Source organism: Urocitellus parryii, chromosome 5 (genome assembly GCF_045843805.1).
Source record: "Urocitellus parryii isolate mUroPar1 chromosome 5, mUroPar1.hap1, whole genome shotgun sequence".
NCBI classification, from domain to species: Eukaryota; Metazoa; Chordata; class Mammalia; order Rodentia; family Sciuridae; genus Urocitellus; species Urocitellus parryii.
This window is the reverse complement of record NC_135535.1, coordinates 145524152-145544480: the sequence shown is the minus strand read 5'-3', so window position 1 is coordinate 145544480 and position 20329 is coordinate 145524152. Positions and strand designations below refer to the sequence as shown.

The following is a 20329-nucleotide window of genomic DNA, read 5'->3' as shown; positions in this document are numbered from 1 at the left end:
ATGAACTCTGGGACACCCACCCGCTATATTGGAAATGATGAGAAATTAAAGCAGAAAGTTATAGTAAATAGTAAAATTCTGCTGAATAAATTGGAGAAAAGCACTAGAAAGACCAAATACTTAAAAAAAGTGATGATTAGCTATTAAAACCGCACTGCTTACCATGTAGATTTAATAATCTGATAGATGTAACTGTATTTGAAAAAAACTTCAATATGTCTATGGCATTTCGAAGTTGAAAATACTTTCTCATGCATTTCCAAATTGATCCTCACATAAACTGATTTAACAGAAAAAGAAAAATATAATTTTCTCTTTTAAACATAAGGAAACAGAAGCTCAAAGATTAATTAGTCCAATATTGAAAAAATAGATTTTTTAAAATCAATCATTTTTTATTTATATATGACAATAGAATGCATTACAATTCTTATTACATATATAGAACACATTTTTTCATATCTCTGGTTGTATACATAGTATATTTGCACCAATTCATGTCTCCATACCTGTACTTAGGATAATAATGATCATCACATTCCACCATCATTAATTATCCCATGCCCCCTCCTTTCCCCTCCAACCCCTCTGCCCTATCTAGAGTTTGTCTCTTCCTCCCATGCTCCCTCTCCCTAATTTTTTAATTAACACAAATTTATTTATTACCTTTACATTCCAAGCAGTGTGCTAGATGTTAGTTACACAGTAGTGAGCAAAGACAAGCAATTTGCCTTCACAAGATTTATTTCACATTATAGAGATATGCCAACAATGTAAACAGATGAATAAATATATAATTATCAATTTCAGAAAGTATTGTATAAAGAAATATTATTATTACTCAAGGTTCTCCAGGAAAACAGAACCAATGGGAAACCATATAAATGGAAAAAGAGAGGAGTTATAAGGAAATGGTTCATGCAATTATGTAGGCTGAGTCTGCCCACAAACTATAGACCCAGGACAGCTAGTGATGCAATTCCTGTAAATGCAGGGAAGGACAATGTCCTAGCTCTAAAATATCCAGGCAGAAGAAGTGAATATTCCCCTACATGGCCTTTTGTTCTATTCAGGACTCACTGGATTTGATCAATAAGGACCATCTACCTTAGGAAGGGCAATCTGGTTTACTCAAGTCTATTGATCCAAATATTTTTCTTGTATAGAAACACCCTCACAGCCACATCCAAAATGTTTAACCAAACTCTGGTCACCACCACATGGCTCAGTCAAGCTGACATATAAAATCAGCCATCTCATAAGTGATACAAAAATAGCTTGGAGAGGGATTTTTGAAGTTCTTCCATTGAGACCAGAAAGAAAGGAATATATCAAGTGAGAAATAAGGGGAAGAGTGGTCAGGCAGGGAGCACATCATGTTTGAATGCCTTGCACCTCCCATTTGCACTTTTTAATGACATTGCATGTGCTAGTTATTTATCCATTAATAAATATTATTTATTTATAAATAAATAGTTTATAAAGTATGAAATTTGTTCCTAAAGGAACTTTTAAATCTCAATCACTGGTCTTACTTCATCAGAGCATGCCCTTCTCACTATGTTTAGTAAGGGAATTTACATACAATCATAAAGCAAGAAAGATTGAAAGAAAGAAAGGAGAAACTGTCATATTTAATACTTTTAAGTACATGATCAGGAAAGCTACACTATTAGAAAATTCCACTCTAGTCTGCAGACTCATACACATAAATTTTCAGGACCAAAGTGCCTCAGGTAAAGAGATGGAGACCACATCAATAAGATTTTTCACATATGGTGGCTCAGTTCTATGTTGCAAAATGTGACTCTCAGTTCTTTTACATCATAGCAAGAAGAAAATGCTTCTGTAGGATTTCCTGGTATGCAAAATTTTCTCTTTTAATTTACTTACTTATTTTTTATTTTTAAAAAAGTATACTCTCGATTACAGAAACTTGTTAGACTTTTCATAAAATCACTAAAAACATGTATAAGTACTTTGAAGTTTCAAAGCCTGTGTTATTCACTATATAACAGTTTTCCCCAGAGGAAAGATTAAAGTATTTTGTGTGAAAATCAGAGAAATAGAAAAATGAAAGGAACCACTCAAAAAATGCCTCATTTTTATGCCAATCAAATAATCAACATTTCTATAAGTGTTTGATTTCAAAGGAAGCTATATATCTAGGGAAGTGAAGAGAAATTTACTAAAATGATTATGTACTTCCAGTGGGCCTTCTCTCCAATTGCAACTTAATGAAAGTTGATGAAATTATAAGCACAGGCGCATTTTATATGTTACTGAGGTTAATTTGGGAATCTGAAACTCCAGTGTGGCAAATCTGGGGAGATTTTTTCCAGAGTAATAAAAGATGTGATAAGTACCTCTTATTCATCACATAATCAGTTTTGCATATAGACCCTCAAATCTAGGGTCTACAAAATAAATTTGGCTAATTCCACAATAAAGGTCTAGCCCCTCAATGATTACACTGAATACTCCAAGTAGAGAAGTGTTAAGTAGTGTTACTGCCATGAAAAGCTAACTTATAACACAAAGTGAGCAACTGGAATGATTCATGCTTGTTCCCCTGCCTCAAAATTTCTCTCAGTTTAGGTACTTTCCTGTCCCATGTGTGTAAACATATTTTGTCTCTCTAGCAAATATTTGCTTATCTTTAAGGGATTCATTTTAGCATTTACCCGTATTTTGGTGCTTCACTCCTTACAGATAGTTGGGAAAAGGACCCCAGATGTTTAATTTTAAGCTTGAATTTAGGGGGTGTTTTGAATGATATTAGCAATAAAATTGATGTTCTTTAAGTAAGCAGATTACCCTCCACCCCCATAATTTGGGTAGGTCCCTATCCAATCAATTGAAGGCTGAACTAGAACACAAAGACCAGTCTATCAGACTGGTTGGTTTCAGGATTCATCCATATAGTTGCTCTTCTGGGTTTCTAGCCTGCTGACTCACCTCAGATTTTGGACTTAGCCTCCAAAATCATGTATGTTGATTAAGGAGACAAACTTGCTTGTAATTAATTCATTCTCCACATAGTAACCAGGAAGCTTATTTTAACTTAAAGAAACTTAAAAGGAAATGTACAGTTCATGATTAAAATCTTTCATTGTCGTACAATTACCTATGGGGGGAGAATGTCTTTCAGTTGACCTATTAGCTATGTGATGATCCAGCTCCTACTTTTAGCCATCTTCTCCTGCGTCCATACTGTGACCACATCATAACTTTTTTAGTCTTAGTGTTTTTAAAATTATTCCTATCTTGGAGTTTCTCACATGCTATTCTCTGGTCCTCTGACAGCTTCCCTTCTCAATATTTACCTGCCAGCCTTATACTAGACTGGGCTTAAATGTTACCATGTGAATACTGGCTCTCAAAACTACCTGGAGCCTCAAAAGAGTAGCTATAATTTGTTGCCCTAAATCTAGTAAAGAATCAAGATTCCCATTTTTTGAATACCTAGAGATACAAAATGAGTCAGATATAAGAACACAGCTAATAAGTCATCATTTGAGATCCTGAATACTTGGTTCCCTTTTCCATTTTATTACTTATTAACTGAAATTCTTTCCTACTCTCCTATTTATATTCAGATGTGTTAAATCTATTTGGGAGCTTTGTAGAATAGTTATGTACTGAATTAACACTAATACAAGGTGTATTAATTTAATCTTTTTGAAGTGATGCTTCATCCTTCTTAAAAGGAATAAAGGTTAATTAGGAAAAAGTTGCCAAAATGCAAAACATTTTAACTTTTTCCCAAACACATTATTATTTCCACTTGATAAGGTTTATAGCTATATTCCTCTAGAGATGAGCCAACAGCCCAACATGTGGGAAAATTATAATGGCAAGTTTAAAAATACAGCTCATTAATCTTTATTGTATCTATGAGGAAGGTACCTACTGGCATAAATTGCATTTAGGGTGAGATCTTGAGAAAACTAGAGGTCAAATTAGGATTCAAAAAGCTTTTCATCTTTGACCCCACTCTTCCTCTCAGGAAAGGTAAAAGAAAACAGGAAGGCCAGCAAAAGAGGAGACAGAAAAATTACATCATCAGTGTTTATACTTTTGAAAATATCTAAAATATATTTATGTCATATCCAGCATAGTTAATTTATTATCCATGATCCTTTGTGTTAATGACTTTAGTTTTAACATATGATGGATGATTGCAGTGTTAATTGAAAGGCCCATCACAGGTTTTCCTGAGCTTTGGATTGATATAAATAGGAGTAATTTCTTTTAAGCACATGTAACAAAATTTCTTTTGCACAAAGATGAAAATAAGAGTCACTAAAAAATTTATTTTATATCCCTTGGCTAAAAGACAAACTTCAGCAGATAATTTTATATTATGTAGTTCAAGATCTGCAACAACTCCAGAGAGTTTCAGAATGTGTTTCTCGTTGCGCTCAGTTCCACTCTGGTATTTTAAAGAGAAAATGCTATCACGATAGGAAATAAAGAAGTGTAGTAACATTATCAGTTATCATAGAGTTTAAGGTGCTCTAAAGTCATTGAGCATGTTTCCTTCATTTTACACAAGGCACTTCAGCCTGTAGAGGTGAATCAGCTCATACAAAATCACATGTCTGGATGAAGGTGAACCCAAGACTAGGTATCTTGATTATGGATTCAGTTCTTTTTCTATACTTGATAGTACCTTGTTATAAGGTTGAAGCTAAAATTAATTTCACTTAATAAAGAACGGAGATCATCAAAATTTCACTAGAATCTGTTTGCCCCACTTCCCTTTCTTTACAAGTAAAGTTTCCTTAGTCCAGAGGCAGAAGATTTTCTCCTTTTCTGTTCTTTGAATTCCAGTAATTTTGCCCTTCATTTTCTTCATTTTCAGGTTTTATTTTCATTGTTTCCAATAATCTGGAAACCTACATATTCAGCATAAAAGAATGTGACTAGCTACCCAAGCCCCAGATACAATGTAAATACAGCAGGCATAAAATTCCATTAGTGGAAAGTGGTTAATTACACATTGAATTTCAATTTTTTTTTTCAGTAACAGAAATACCCACATACATTCCTTCTTGCATTTTGTTATTCATTTAAAATTATTACATTCATTTTGTATACACAGATTTTTTTTCATAAGAAACAGTGCAGTTTCAAAAGTATTTATGTATGATTATATATTGTTACATTTAAATTAAAATGTTCTAGTTTTTAAATTTTTTGTTCTTTTAAGTAAATATCCCACATGCAGAAACACATATCAAATTGCCTTTCCTTCTTTTCTATTAACTGGCTCTATGTACACATTGTTTTATTATATAAAGAAGCATTGATTAAGTAAAGGGAAGTTGTTAATGCAATATATGGTCCTCAGTCTTAAATATAAATTATTTTTTGCCTATATTATTAGTTAATTTTAATATTCTTCAATGATTAAATCTTCTGGACAAGAGCAATGAGATAAAGCATTCCAGTTATCCAAATAACAGGAAATGTTATTTCAATCCCTAAGACCAAATAAAACATGATACCAAAATGAGTTTAGGAAATGCAAAAATAATAATAAATAAGTCCAAAATCAGGGATCTGACAATGTTAGTTTCTGGAGACACCTCTCTCCTTAACTTCCAATCTACCTCCTTTTTGCTTTATTCTTACTTGGTCTGTGACTTCATTCAACCTTAATTACCTCCTTAAAGATCTTATCTCCAAATACAGCCACTTTGGAGAGTAGGGCTTCAACATATGAATTTGGGTGGGATGCAATACATTGTCTTGAACTGACCAAAAATTTTTACACCCGTTTCTTTAGGTTTGCTTTGATTCCTTTATCTTTTTTTTCTTTAGTTTTCTTTGTTATATTTATGCATCAGAAAAACAGATGAAGACTCTATTTTGTTGTTTATGTTGTTTTACCATGATATATTAAAATTATATCAAAATTATATATTATGCCATTTAAAAATAAATTCGGTATTCTAAACCTTCACTGGGATTATTTTTTTCATATTTTATGGATATTTGTTGAGCATCTACTGTTTATTAGGCTTTGTACTAAGAAAACTATGCCACTCAAAATGATCAAGGTCTAAGGGTGATGTCAGCAAGATATCAAAATAATAACATAAAGCCCTGGTTCTCACCACCTAAGCACCATCTAAAAATACATTTTCCAAAGATAATTCATAATTACTGAAATAAGATGGTGCTGAAAGTTAAGAATCTCCTAATAATGAATAAGAAAATTCATTGCATTTAAATTGCATCGGTTCTTCAAGTCTTGCACAGATAATGTTTGGAAAGAAACACCCAAATTATGGCTTCTTCCTTGGGAAACAAAAAGGAGTGGAACATGCGTCCAAAATTCTGACTTTTCAAGGGGCTACCAGAGGATCGCCTTAAGAACTGAAGAGAAGTCTATCACACTACAATGTAACTGAATCTTTATGACATTATGTTTGATAAAATAATCCAGCCAGGGAATGATGAATATTTCATCATTCCATTTATATGAGGTATCTTAAAAGTCTCAAACTTTTAGAAGCTTAAAGTAGAATTGTAGCTGACAGGAGCTGGAAAAAGGGGTAAATGGAAAATTGTTGTTTGATGTGTAGGAACTTCAGTTAGGAAGATGAAAAGGTTCTAGACATCTGCTGTACAACTATGAATATGTAGCTGACAATAATGTATTTCTCTCAAACATTTGCTAAGAATGTAAATTTCATGATTTTTGCTTTTACCACAATTTAAAGATATTTTTAAAAAGATGTTGTAAATCTCTCCAGGCTAGAAACCATTAAATATGTAGTTCTGTCCATATAACATTGTCCATAACTATATAATAAGAAATAGTCTAAGATGGTGCATAGAGAATGATATGGGAGAAAAGTAGAGGAGCACTTTTCTAGCCTTCCATGGCTACCAGGTCACCAGAAAAGACCTTCCAGAAGAACTGATGTCAAAGATAGAGAAAAGAGTAAATGAAAATTTGTACCCCAGTGTCAAGTTTCAGAAGATGAGGTAGTAAGTATTTCAGTAAAAGGAGAGAGGATGTGAGAAATGTTAAAGGTAATAGAAAGCAGATTTTACTTTGGGGTAGGAAGTATGGGATAGTGAAAATTGAGAAGTAAAGTGGATAAAGAGAAAAAAGGTACAAGCAGAGTCAACATCATATTGGAACTAGTAAAATATGTAGAGATTTGCTCTTTCAAGTTTTTACCAAATAGATGAACTTCCACATTTATTTTATTTATACACTATATGATGCAGTCCACAATGGATATGATGTGGCATACATTAGGTCTTCAAAATATGTATTAAAAGAGTTAGTAAAGTTCTGGGGCTCAAATCTCAGCATGGAGTGAGTACTCAACACAAAGTCCTGAGTTTTCCTACTTGCATCTGAAAACAGGCACCACATGCCCTGTGCATGTGTGTGTACAAAGGGAGATAGAGAAAACACATACATACACACACACACACACACACACACACACACACACATACACACTCAGGTAGAACAATATATATCTGTTAAGGGCAATGTAAAATTTATACCTATACAGAAATATGTGTGTTTCCATGTGTTTGTGGAACCTATTCATGATATTGTCTTCAATAGCATTTTAATGATAGTTTATATATATATATATATATATATATATATATATATATTTGATAATTTTAATCTCAATTCCAAGAAGTTTGTTTAATACTCTTTATATATAGTCACTAGTGAGTTTGGGCCAAGAGACTAAAAATATACACCCTTAGCATATTCAGAAAGTTTAGGACTGGGGTTTTTTGGCTCAGTGGTAGAGCACTTGCCTAGCATGTGTGAGGCATTGGGTTCAATCCTCAGCACTACATAAAAATAAAAAAATAAATAAAGGTCCATTGACAAATAAAAAATATTTTTTAAAAATGTTTAGATGATAATGGTTGCAAACCTACATACTTTCTTGATCATCAAGGCAGAGTATATTAATTCAATGAAATATCCTTTAGACTGGGGACAGAAGTTCCAATAAAGGAACAGACTGCATTAACAGTTGGATGGGCATTAGCCATGACATGTTTGTCCTTGATATTTAAATATAATAGCCACTGGGTGAGATTCTCTCAACATGTGAACGTATTTGGAAAACCAAAGGTGTGTGACCAGCTGCTCACAGGTGAAAACTCTGTTGAGCCTTTCATATTTGGAAGCTCAACCTCTTTGACACATGCCCCACATATGCCATTTCTTAGGAAAATATACAGAATCCCCTATTGTTTTACACCAATTCAATTGACTTGCTGCTGTTTCCCTCTACTGCACAGCTGTGTCAAAGGGCCTGCATGCAGCCTTGGGAGATGCAACTATAAGCTTAATAGTAAACCATTTTTAATAGAGCACTAACTATGACTTCTAGAGAAATTGTTTAAGAACCAGAACATTTATAACTACAAGAAATCACAAATTATAAGCAAACTCTTTAATTACATAAACAAAAAATGTAAGTTTATAGAATTTAAATCAGTTACCAAAAATTCTACATTGGTTAGTAACATGAGTGTTGTAATTTCCAGTGTATAATACTGTTATTAAAATAGTACACTGACAACAGGATGTTGTATTTGCTCTTCCTCTTCCCTCCTCCTTCTTTCCTTTCTTTCTGCCTTCCTTCCTCCCTTTCTTCCTTTATGTATATAACCACTTACACACTAATTTACTTATTCACAATTTTGTTTTCCCAGTACCTAACATGTTCTGGTATAATTGATAATTTTTATAATATGAAAATATAAACATAGTTATAAAATTAATAGCTAAGGATTTAGAAAAAAGATAGTATAGATCCATTTTTCTTTGTACCTCCTTTTTAAGAGTAATTATATATTCTGAAACTTATTTAACAGACAACAATAAGAGGATTCTAATATCTCAAAGGAAGGAGGAAGACAAGCTAGAGAGTGTAGGACTTCATAAATAATGATGTGGTGAGTTCCCTGGGTTTTATTTTTACTTCTCATATACCCAGGTAGTAGAGAAGCTTGACACAAGAATAACTAATAGAGAAGAAAATAAGAAGAAAAATAAAAAAGGAGAAACACATTCAATCCTAGCAGAAGTCCTGAGAAAACAGAAATTCAACACACCTAGTGTGGAGATCCAAGCACTTCTCCGCCCCCTCCCCCCAAAAAAGGGTCTCCTTATGGTCCTGTTTATTAACAGTAATGGCAGTAGTAAATTCTTATTCATACCAGCTATCCATTCCTTATCCTGAACCAGAGCTTAAAGAGTGATCCCCTCTGAACAAAACCACAGCAGTAGCAAAGCCCTGTGTCTCCCTGACTTTAACCCAGGAAAAGGAGAGACTTAAGTCCAATGGCTTCTTCCTTACCCTAAAAGAATGCCCTGAGGTCCCTTAGTTGGAACCAGTTGGCATTACGCAGGAGCTCCAGCAGCACTGTAAAACAAAGCAGACAAAATTAGCATTGCAAGGGTTCAGAAACTAAACTCTGAGAATTAAATCTCATGTAAGTATATTAAAATTTATACATTAAACTTAAAAGAGTGACTACTAAAAAAGAAGACTTAAGAGATAGAATCTCCCAACAAAATTGTCAAAATGTCTGGGATACATGAAAAAAATGACTCGTTATACCAAGAACCAGGAAAACCTCAGGAAGTCCTATAATTAGATAGATATTTTAATTGTCTCTTAGAAAAACACAAACCATTAATAGAACTAAGGAAAGATGCTTAATCTCACGAGAAAACCAGAATAATGCAATTAAAATAATGCTATAACTTGAAAAAATTTTAATTAGTGGAGGATTTTTGATGTCAATTTATTTGATTTAAAATTTTAATATGGAAAGTAAGTATCTTTATATCTCTTAATAAAAATTCACATCTATATATTTTAAATTGCAAGATCTGGGTGCAGGTGGTGTTTGCCTTTAGTCTTAGCACTGAGGGGGCTGAGGCAGGAGGATCACTTGAACCATAACTTTAAGATGAATCTGAGAAATAGGAGACTGTTTGAGAAGATAATAATAGTACTAAAATGTAAAAAATAAACTAAGCAAAGAACTACCATAAAACCTCTTTAAATATCACCATTTTTACAATAGTACTGTACATCTTGACAATGTAACAATGAAAGCAAATGCTGTAATCACCATGTTTTCAAAAAGTTACTCACTGGGAAAACTAAAATAACTGTCCAAATCATATTGGTTTCAAACATAGGTATTTAGAGATAAAAGGGTTAATAAATAACTTATTTTTAATGCACATTATATAATAGAAATACAAACTCACCTGAGGATTTAGGACTTTCTTTTTTTCATAATCATCTTTAAACATTTCAAAGGGTGATCTCTATAGTAATACTGCCGTATTATACACCAGAGGGATATAAATAGTATGGGGCAAAATCAGCATATTACATCCTCATTCTTTTTCTTTCTGAGTCAATCATTTTATGTATGTATGAAATGCTTGCTCTCTCTGGGTACATATTGATGACTATTGAATGGGAAATCCAAATCAACTTATTGCTTACCTTGAACCACTAAGAGTAACATATTACTCTTCTTGAAAAGGGAAGATTTGTACTGGTAAGGCGAAATTATATTCCTTGAGAATTAGACTGAAGCAATGGGAACAACCTAAACATGATTACAAGTAGAAGACACATAAAAATAAGTTTAAGACTTAAAAATAATCCCTATGGTGTCAAAACTTTCATCATGGTGTTTTGGTTCATTACTGTCAGAAAACAAAGAGTAAGAAACTAGAGGTTTTGGCTGTGATTAGAAAAGATTCAATAGGCTTTCATGGGCATTTTCTCCTAGTGAGACATCCTTTCTCATGAGGGCTTTGCAATTTAGTTCAGATGGTCCGTGTCCAAATTGCATGGATGCTGAGCATTGTTAGAGGGATGACAGACTAAATAGGGAATTGAACAGTGTGTAAGTCACAATCTATCCATCTGGAACTAGCAAGCCAAGGCAAGAATTGCCTTATGATCTGCAATTTAGATGCTAAACATGAAGATTCTTCCTGAAATGAAATACAATATCTGGATCTGAAAATTCCAGCAAAGCACAGCTGTAGCTAACATCCTACTAACACAGACTCTCTGCATCATAGTTCATGCAAGAGCAGTTATGGCTTTCTGTGCTAAATGTTAAGCATCTGGAATGGTATTTCTTAATTGTTCTTTTAGTAAAGCCCCAAATTAGAATCATAAGTCTACTGCAAGTTGACACTGAAAAATGAATGATCAGAAACTGTAAAAGGTATAGATTATAAAACATACTAAACATTAATGTAAATGGAAGAGATAAGCTTATTGGAATTAGTCTGATGCATGTTTTATACATTAAGCATTTCCTTAATTCTTATATAACAGATTATTCCCAATTCGCTTCTGACGTTATTCATATTCTGGCTTTTATTTAAATATGACTCAAAAGGGGCTCTTGGAAACATAAATTAAAATGTCTAACATTCACTTTGTGTCAAGCATAGGTTGAGAATTTTTCAATATTATTTTTATGGTTTTCCTCAAGAAATATTATCACATCATTACTATTCTTACTTAATAAATTATAAGATTAAATTCTTGATAAAAAATCACAAAGGGACCAGCTAGTTAAAATAAGACTAAATTTAAATCTTATTCCAAAATCATGATATTTACATTTCCATGAACTGTGCTGTAAGAAATTTGACTAGAAGCATCTTTAGGGGCAACTCCTTTTCTCTGATGAAATATGCTTTTCATAGCTAAGATTGGGTTTTCATCACCTTAAATGCATTCCCCAAATCTCTCATCTTCCATATAAAACATACACTGAAATATGCCCTCTCTCAACTGCTCTAATGTGTGAAATTTTCAATAAAGTATTTAAGATTTTATAAACAAAATATAAGACATTTTGGGGTAAAACACTACTATTGCATGTAGGTAGGACAGTAACAAAATGTAACATTAAGCCACTTCAAATCAATTTTAAAAACATATATTGAGTACCAGGTCAAGAGTAAGTTGTTCATTATTCAAGAAAAAACAGGACTTGAACAAAGGCTGAGTTTTATTATTAAAAACAACAACCACCACCACCTCAGATTTCACTCTAGTTGGAACATTCAGTAATGCAGCCTTTGGTGTCAGACATATTTGTTTTAGATTTAGCTTTGCAACTTACTAGCTTTTGCTCCATTTTATTTTCCAATGTGTTAAAATCACATTACTGTTATTTTTATTTGTACAGTCCATTACCTATTTTTTATTTGTCCCATTTAGTTCATACATGACAGTAGAATACATTTTTGTAGGGGGAGGTACCAGGGATTGAAATCAGAAGCACTCAACCACTGAGCCACAACCCCAGCCCTATTTTGTGTTTTAGAGACAGGATCTCACTGAGTTGCTTAGCACCTCGCTTTTGTTGAGGATGGCTCTGATCCTCCTGTCTCAGCCTCCCCAGCTGTTGTGATTACAGTCATTCACCCAACTGATTCTACTTTTTGACCCTTGTGAATAATGCTACCATGGATATTTATGTACAAGCTTTTGTGTGCATGTGTTTTCATTTGTTTTGAATACGTATCTAGCAGTGCAATTATGACTCCTATGGTAATTGTACATGTAACACTTGGAGGATCTGCTAGATTGTTTTCCAAAGCAGATGTACCCATTTTTCATTCCCCCAATCTCCATTAAACTTCCTCTATCTCTGAATCGTTATCATCACTTGTTACTTTTAAATATAGCTCTACTTAACTTTTTGAACATATAGTCCATAGTTTCACTTTATTGTCTTTGTTGATTCTACTATTTCAATAGTGATCAACAACTAACTTTGCTCCTCAATGTGAGCTTTCTTTTAAGTAAGCTTGGTAATTTTAATTGAATGCCATAGCACATTGTATTTATTGGTTGGTGGAGCTTTTTGTTTATTTATGAATATTTAATGGGTTTTGCTTTTAAGTTAAGAGGCACTAAGGCAATGATCAGTCCAGGCTTAATTATTGCCACTACTAGAGTAAGACTCCTCTGTGTATTCTATCCAATGCCCCAAACACTGTGTTTTTCCAGCCCGATTACAATTACTTAAAACAACTACTATTTCTGACCTTGTGTAAGCTCCAGTATCTTAAAAACAACAACAACAACAACAAAAAAAACAACTTTCAGTAAGTTTCCTTAGACATTCTGCTCAACACTCAGTTGAATATTCAAGAAAACTGCAGAATTCAATTTCTCTCTCTGAGCAGTTCCATCTTCCATACTCTGCAGGCAACACTACCTTCCGGAATTTCAGCTTTATGTCAACAGATGATCCTCTGGGCTCTGCTTGCACTGCATCTTTCAAAAGGCTTTGAAAGCAGTAAGCTCTCTGAGTCTATATCACTTGCTCCCTGATCAAAAGTCTTCCGCGTCTTGGAACACAGCCCCATTGCTTTCTTTCTACTGAAATCGTACATTTTAAAAATAAAGCGTGAATTTTATTTTTCCTGAAACCGAAAGTGAAGACAAGGCTTTTCCGCTTTCCAAAAAGCCCGACCTGCAAAACAAACTCACCCGCACTCCGCCCTCCACCGCCCATGACCTCTTGCGCAGGCGCATAAACCCTGCGCGCTCTCCGCGGCCTGGCCACAACTACGCCTGCGTCAACCGCGCGGCGCGAATTCGCACCAGCCAATTAGAGCGCGCTGTGTTCTTAATTTCCGCCCACGGATTCAGCCTTCAATCGCCTGCTCTGGCGCGCAGTCCGCGGTGAATCCAAAACCGAAGAAACTGGGCGCAGCGTGGTGCGGCGCGGCCCCGTCATGGAGGCGGTAGAGACGCAGGCGGAAGCTGCCGTTTTAGAGTAAGTATTCGCTAGCATTTCGCCTCTGGGAGCCGGGTGGAGGAAAATCTGCAGGCCCCCATCTACAGAGTTTGGTTCTTAGGATTCCGAACAGCTGTTGGAGTTCGACTCCTCTACGAATTGATCCTGATCCCAGTTCCCAGTCTCAGTTTCCTGAAGTGCCTCTTGGCAGGCTCCAGGAGTGCGGCTTCTGAGGGACTAAAGCCATCCATCATCACCCTGCCTCGCCCTCTCCCCAGAGGTGTGCCTTAGAAGGAGGACAGTTCCATCCCCGTCCTCCACATCCCTTCACTCCTATTAGCCATTCTAACTGAATTTCCACTCTCTTGAGACAGCCTAGACAGTCTACTCTCCCTAAATAACCTTTTTCCTATGGGATATTTTCCCAGTCTCTGCTCCCTGGTGGCCTCCTTCAGTCCCTAGCCAGGAAAAACCTGAGACCCAAGACCAAGATGCCCTGCCCTATGTCTTTAGTCCTTCCTCAGGTATTCTCATACCCTGTCCTAAGACTAGTGCTCCCTGCTAGGAGGGCTTCCAAGGGCCATCAGAGCTCTGCCCATATTCTTAACTTTCCCTGCCTTTCTCCCTGGCTGCTTTCACATCTTGACTCAATTTCTTTTTCCTTTTTTTAAAATATTTATTTTTTAGCTTTAGGTGGACACAAGCGCCCTGCGCATGACAGGTGAGCGCGCTATCGCTTTAGCCACATCCCCAGCTCTTGACTCAGTTTCTTAGTGAGACTTTTCATTAAAATTTCAGCCCTCTTCCCATATTCCTTTATCCCCTTTGCTCTGTAGATTTGCTTCACGCACTTAATTACCACCCTATGTTCTACACACACACACACACACACACACACACACACACACACCCCAGGAGTGGTCTTAGGCTATTGACTCTTCAGGCCTTTGTGTTGATGTTGGTCAGGGTGAGACTCAGCATTGATAGCTCCTCTACCTGTGTATGTGAACTGTAGAGCTGGCAGCCCAGAAAACTGCAAACACCCATTTCCTTGCCTCCTTGCCTTCAGGGTCCTGGCTGAAGTGGCAGACATTGTGGAACCTATAGGCTTACAGGAAGAGGCGGAGCTGCCAGCTCAGATTCTGGCTGAGTTTTTGAGCGTATGTACACTGATGGGAGCCAACTTTTCAGAAGGCAGGGTCTGATTCTAGAGCTTTCTCTTGAGATGCTGGGCAGCATTGATGAAGACTGAAGTGGAAGGCAGTTTTGTTGGCCTGTGTTGCAAGTAGGTATGACTGTTCCCTGCCTCTACCCTTCTTCTGAACAGAATTCCCGAAAGAAAGACAAGCTGCTCTGCAGCCAACTTCAGGTAGTACACTTCCTACAGAATTTCTTGGCTCAGGAGGACATTGCCCAGGACCTGGGCCCCTTGGCTTCTGAAGACTTGAGCCGTGAGTAGTCAAGGGATTCAGGATTTGGGTAGGGGCTGGCCTGAGGGGCAAGGAGAGAGGAAGTGGATTAGGTCAGCTAACTGACTATAGAGAAGACTGAGGCCCACTATTTCAGGGAGGGAGGCTGCAGGCCAACTTCACTCATACCTTCATTCTTGGTGGCTCATCTCAGGACAGAAGGCAACTGAAGCCAAAGAACAGTGGAAAGAGCTGAAGGCTACCTATCAAGAGCATGTAGACACCATAACAAGCATCATGACCCAGGCCCTGCCCCAGATGGAGGAGGTCCAAAGGAAGCGTGTTCAGCTCCAGGAGGCCTTTGAGCAGCTCCAAGCCAAGGTGCTATGAGGAAACTTGAGGGAGGGAAGGGAAGGAAGAGATGAAGAGGAAAAGAATGAGTAAACTAAACCTGATTGCTATCTCCAAAAACCCTATCTGAAAAAATATTTTCTTTGCATCTCTCTTGCTTATCTGCAGAAGCAAGCAGTAATGGAGAAATTCAAAGCCACCCAGAAGCAGCGGAAACTACAACAGGTGAGTCCTTCCTTTTCTCTAGGTTCCTGTTTCTAATTGGAAGTGACTAGGTCTCTGTTTCCATCAGTGAACTAGTTCTAGGCTGGTGGGATTGGAGAGATGGCACCAAGACTTCCACATTGGATGAGCTTTGTCTACACCCTCATTTCCAATAGGAGAAACATCTGCAGAGTCTGGCAGAAGTCTCTGCAGGGCTGAAGGAACGTCAGAAGGGAATTCAGCAGAAGCTTGAACAGCTACATCAGGAACTTGGAACCTTGAAAAAGCAGGCAGAATGGGAACAGGATAAACTGCAGAGGTGAGATGGGAACATTGGCTGAAAATCGATGTAATCCAGCTGAGATTCTCTCCCCTTACACATACTTCCTTCCAGGCACCAGACCTTCCTTCAGCTCCTGTATACCCTTCAGGGTAAGCAGCTGGTCCCTGAGGCAGAGGCTGAGAGCAGAGCTACTACAGGAGCTACCCTTCCACATGTAACTGCTTAAGGGTAAGCCCCAGCAGTTGTCCCAACCCCTGGACAGAGGGTAAACACTGGGGACATCATGGGAGAGATTGGTATGTCCTCCAAAGTGAATGAGAATTGGAACAAATGGGAAGGCAGTAGAGGAGCTGGGAACTTTCCATACCATACTTCTCCAAGGCCAGTAGCCCTCTATCTGCTGTAGACATGAACTTGCTCTGCCTGCCTGGCTGAAAGCAGTCTGGGCAGGATCCTAGAACAGGTCAACAGCTCATCTCAGACTTTGGTGTCCCTGAACTGCAGGTGTGGAAGGAAGGTGAACCCCTGGTGTGCCTTTTATTGCATTTGAGCTCTGCTACACATTGATGGGATTGGAAGTGGGAAGAAGGAAAGAGATGTTATGGTGAAGCTTGGTACATCATCCCTATGCCAGACCCATCTGGTCTAACCCTCTCTCCATCTTCCCCAGCAGATTGGATTATGAATGCTTGAGTACAGCCTGATTTCTGACCGTGACCTAGGTGGGTCAGCCTCTGAAGTCTGTCAATTAAAAGTCCTGGCTATCTCAGTTACCTGTTTGTTCATCTTCACAAGCTGATAGAAAGAACTACAGATTTTCAAAGGCTAATAACATGATAGGTGCTGGGACAGGTGTGAACTAGATGGTGTAGATGGCCAGGGTCTTGAGTTTTTTGCCAAAATCCACATGAAGCAAACATGCTGAGCTTAATTCAAGGGGGAGACTATTTACGCAGGTGGATAAATGTAGGAAGATATTGTTTTTCATTAACCCAAATGTTTGTTGAGTTCCTGTGTTGTGCTAAGGACCCATGATGTGAACTGGAGGAGCTACAGTGATGAGCTCATTTAACCTTTAAGAATGGCCTAATGTTACATTCCTGATACCCCTTTGTGTGTTATCTAATACTTTCCTTGGTTACTCTTCAGATGCTTGTTCATTTTATTACATTGAAAGATTGGTTTTTATAGTCCAGCATAGAATGTTATGTTTCATTGACTTGTGGTTTCTGGATCATTTCCTCGCTTGTAACTTTGGGTGGAGAATACTACTTTTGTAAATTCTCATTTTTATCAGATAATAACTCAGTATTTGTTTTCCCAAATAAACACTTAAGATTATAATTTCTTCCTCTAAATTTTCGCAATCATCCAATTCATGCCATTTTTAATTTTCTCTTTTTTTCTTTTTCCTGAATTTCTTTGAATAATAATTTTGAAGTTTTCTGCTATATCTTTGTGGGAAGATAATCTTCATAAATTCTGATTTGACTAGAGAATGTTACCCACATAATTAAATTTGAAAACAGAAGCCTCGATTTTTATTTTATTTTTTTAATGTCTGATATGAGAAAAGAATGTTTCTCTTAGAATTGTATATAGTATTTTCTGTTTGTTAGATTATGTTTGTGTATCTGTGTGTTTGGTTATAATTTTCTATATACTTAGATTTTTGTGGTCTGAGTATTATCTTCTGTGAGAGGTATGTTCAAGTCTCCAGCTATGATAGTGGCTTTGTTTATTTCTTTTAGTAGTTAAGTTTGCTTATTGTGATTTACAGCTGCTTTGTTAAGGTACATAAATGTTGACATTTATATCTTTCTTCAGAACTGAACCTTTATTGTGCCAAAACTTTACCTTTATTGTGCCATTGCTCTCTAATCTTTAAGCCAGCGGTTTTAGACTTGAAATTAAATACTTTTGATATCAATATAACTTTGCTGATTCTCTTTTGGTTATTCTTTGTCTGGCATATCTTTTCCTACTTTTCAAGTAGAACATTTTTGTTTCAATCTTTCTTCATCCTTAAATTTACCATTTCATGCAGCATTTAAAAGACTATTTTATAAAAAAAATAAGGTTCTATAATATTTGTCTTTTCGATCTTATATTTGTGTCATTTTTTCATGTGCTCTTATTTATATCTTGTTTTTTTTGTATCCTATTGTTCTTACTCTTATTCTTATTTAGAAGCTTTTATCCACTAGTTTAGTTTCCATACTTAACAAAATCTTAAGTGTAAAGAATATTGATCTTCTTCACCAACAAATGGAGTCTAGAAGGCCATTACTATTGACGGATCATCCCATTATTAACTACTGTTTTTGCCTAATGTATTACTTGTAGCCTGTTTTCACAAATTAGACTTGTTTTATTTAGTCACTGCTTAATTTATTCATTTATTTACCATTCTTGCCTGTTTTATTTTTGCATTTTTGAACTTTTCATATGAAATAATATCACCTTGTGGAGATTTTCCTTTAGTGTTTATAGCCTATATAACACTTCAGTTTTTAATATGAAAATATTTTCGCTGCTAGTGGTGGCATACTCCTGTAATCCCAGCATTGTGGGAGGCTGAAGAGGCATGACTGTTAAGTTCAAGACCAGTCTTGGCAATTTAATGGAATGCTGTCTCAAACTAAAAAGGGTTGAGAGTGTAGCTCAGTGGTAGAATGTCCCTAAATTCAATTCCCAGTACCTAAAAATAAGTGATTTCACCCTAATTCTTGAAAATACTTTCATTATATAAAAAATGATTGGAGTCAGGCACTTTCACTTAACATGAAATGTATGTTCCCATGTTGATCTGACTTTCATTTTTGCTGATGACACATCAGCTATCAGTTTTAACGTTCTGTGATATTTTTTTTATCCACTGGCTACTTAAACAACTCCTCTATTTTTGGTGCTTTACCGGAGTTGTACTAAGAGTATAGTATTGTGTTTATGAATAGTTTGGGGTGTGCTTTTTCTTTTTTCCCTTTTTGGCATTAACTGGACTTTCTAAGTCTGCAATTGTCAGTCTTTTAAGAAATAAAATGTATTTTCAGATTGGCTTTAAAATGTGCTCTTATCACCCTTTCATATTACCTTCCTCTAAGACCTCAATGAGATTTTCTTTTTCATATTAACTGTCTTTTGTGTTTATCATTATTCTTTTTCTCTAGGTTGCATTCTAGTTTCCTTAAATTCATTTTGTTAATTGCCTGTAGTTAATCTAATTGTTGAATCATTAACTTAAGTTTTAATTTCTTTCTTTTTTTTTAATTTCAAGAAGTTAGACCTGAGTCTTTTTTTGAGCAGGTGTGGGGGTTATATTTTTGGTTGTGACTCAAGGATCATATTTTGAGCCAGCATTTTATTACCTTAGACCGAATATATGTAAACACTTTGTTCTACTTGGTGGAAGAGTTTATAATTTAGAATTTTGTGGGCCAATATCACATACTTTTTGTATTTGTATGTTGTAGTCTTACAATGAACTGTTCATTGTTTTCTAAACTTGATAAGTATATATTGAACTCTCATATAAAACAGGAGGAATTTTGTTCACTTCTGTCTACTCATGGGTACTATTTAGAAACATTTAGAAAAATTATAAAATATGTAGTTTTATTCTTTATATCTGTATGTTTTCCCACTTTTTATTTCTATTAAGGACTTTTGCCTTTTTTACTACTTCATTTAAAAAACACAAAATGGCTTTAATACTGCTTTTAGTGTGTTCTTTTATTATTTTACTATTGTCTTGTTTTCTTATGCTTTCTTTTTCAATATTTGTATAATTAAAAAATAATAGAAATAATATTTGATAAATGCCCCTTTCTTCTGATAAATACATTTTAGCATGCCCATTTTTATTTGAGTACCATGCTAAGAGTATCTCATATTTTAATACATGATCTATACATTATTACTAAATAGTTTGTAATTTTAGTGTTAACTCAAGGAAGTTTCTTACATTGCTTTTACTTTGCAAATGTCTTTAGAATACTGTTTAGTTTCTAAATGAATTTGAGAGAATTATTTATCATTTTTCATCCACCAATTTTTGTGATTTTTACTGTTAATTTTTATTTCATTTGTATCAAATGATGAAACCTATAACTCGTTTATTATATATTTATTAGTTTTATATATATATACACACACACACACTTATGTATGCATTTTGTATGTGCATATGTAATCATAGTGCTTGAAGAGGAAAGATACACAAATATTTGTTGAAAATATAAATAGTTTTAAAAAAGTGAAAAAG

General features: G+C 35.5%; 1 protein-coding gene across 1 annotated transcript; it reads left to right on the top strand.

The window, feature by feature from the left end:
* The first annotated feature begins 13690 nt into the window (after positions 1-13690).
* Zwint (ZW10 interacting kinetochore protein) lies at positions 13691-17389 on the top strand. Its single transcript, XM_026410536.2, has 8 exons — positions 13691-13857; positions 14888-14978; positions 15146-15269; positions 15442-15608; positions 15747-15803; positions 15959-16101; positions 16177-16293; positions 16736-17389. Exons 1-7 carry the CDS (start codon positions 13817-13819, stop codon positions 16289-16291), a joined length of 738 nt encoding a protein of 245 aa, XP_026266321.1. The 5' UTR covers positions 13691-13816; the 3' UTR covers positions 16292-16293; positions 16736-17389.
* The last annotated feature ends 2940 nt before the right edge of the window (positions 17390-20329 follow it).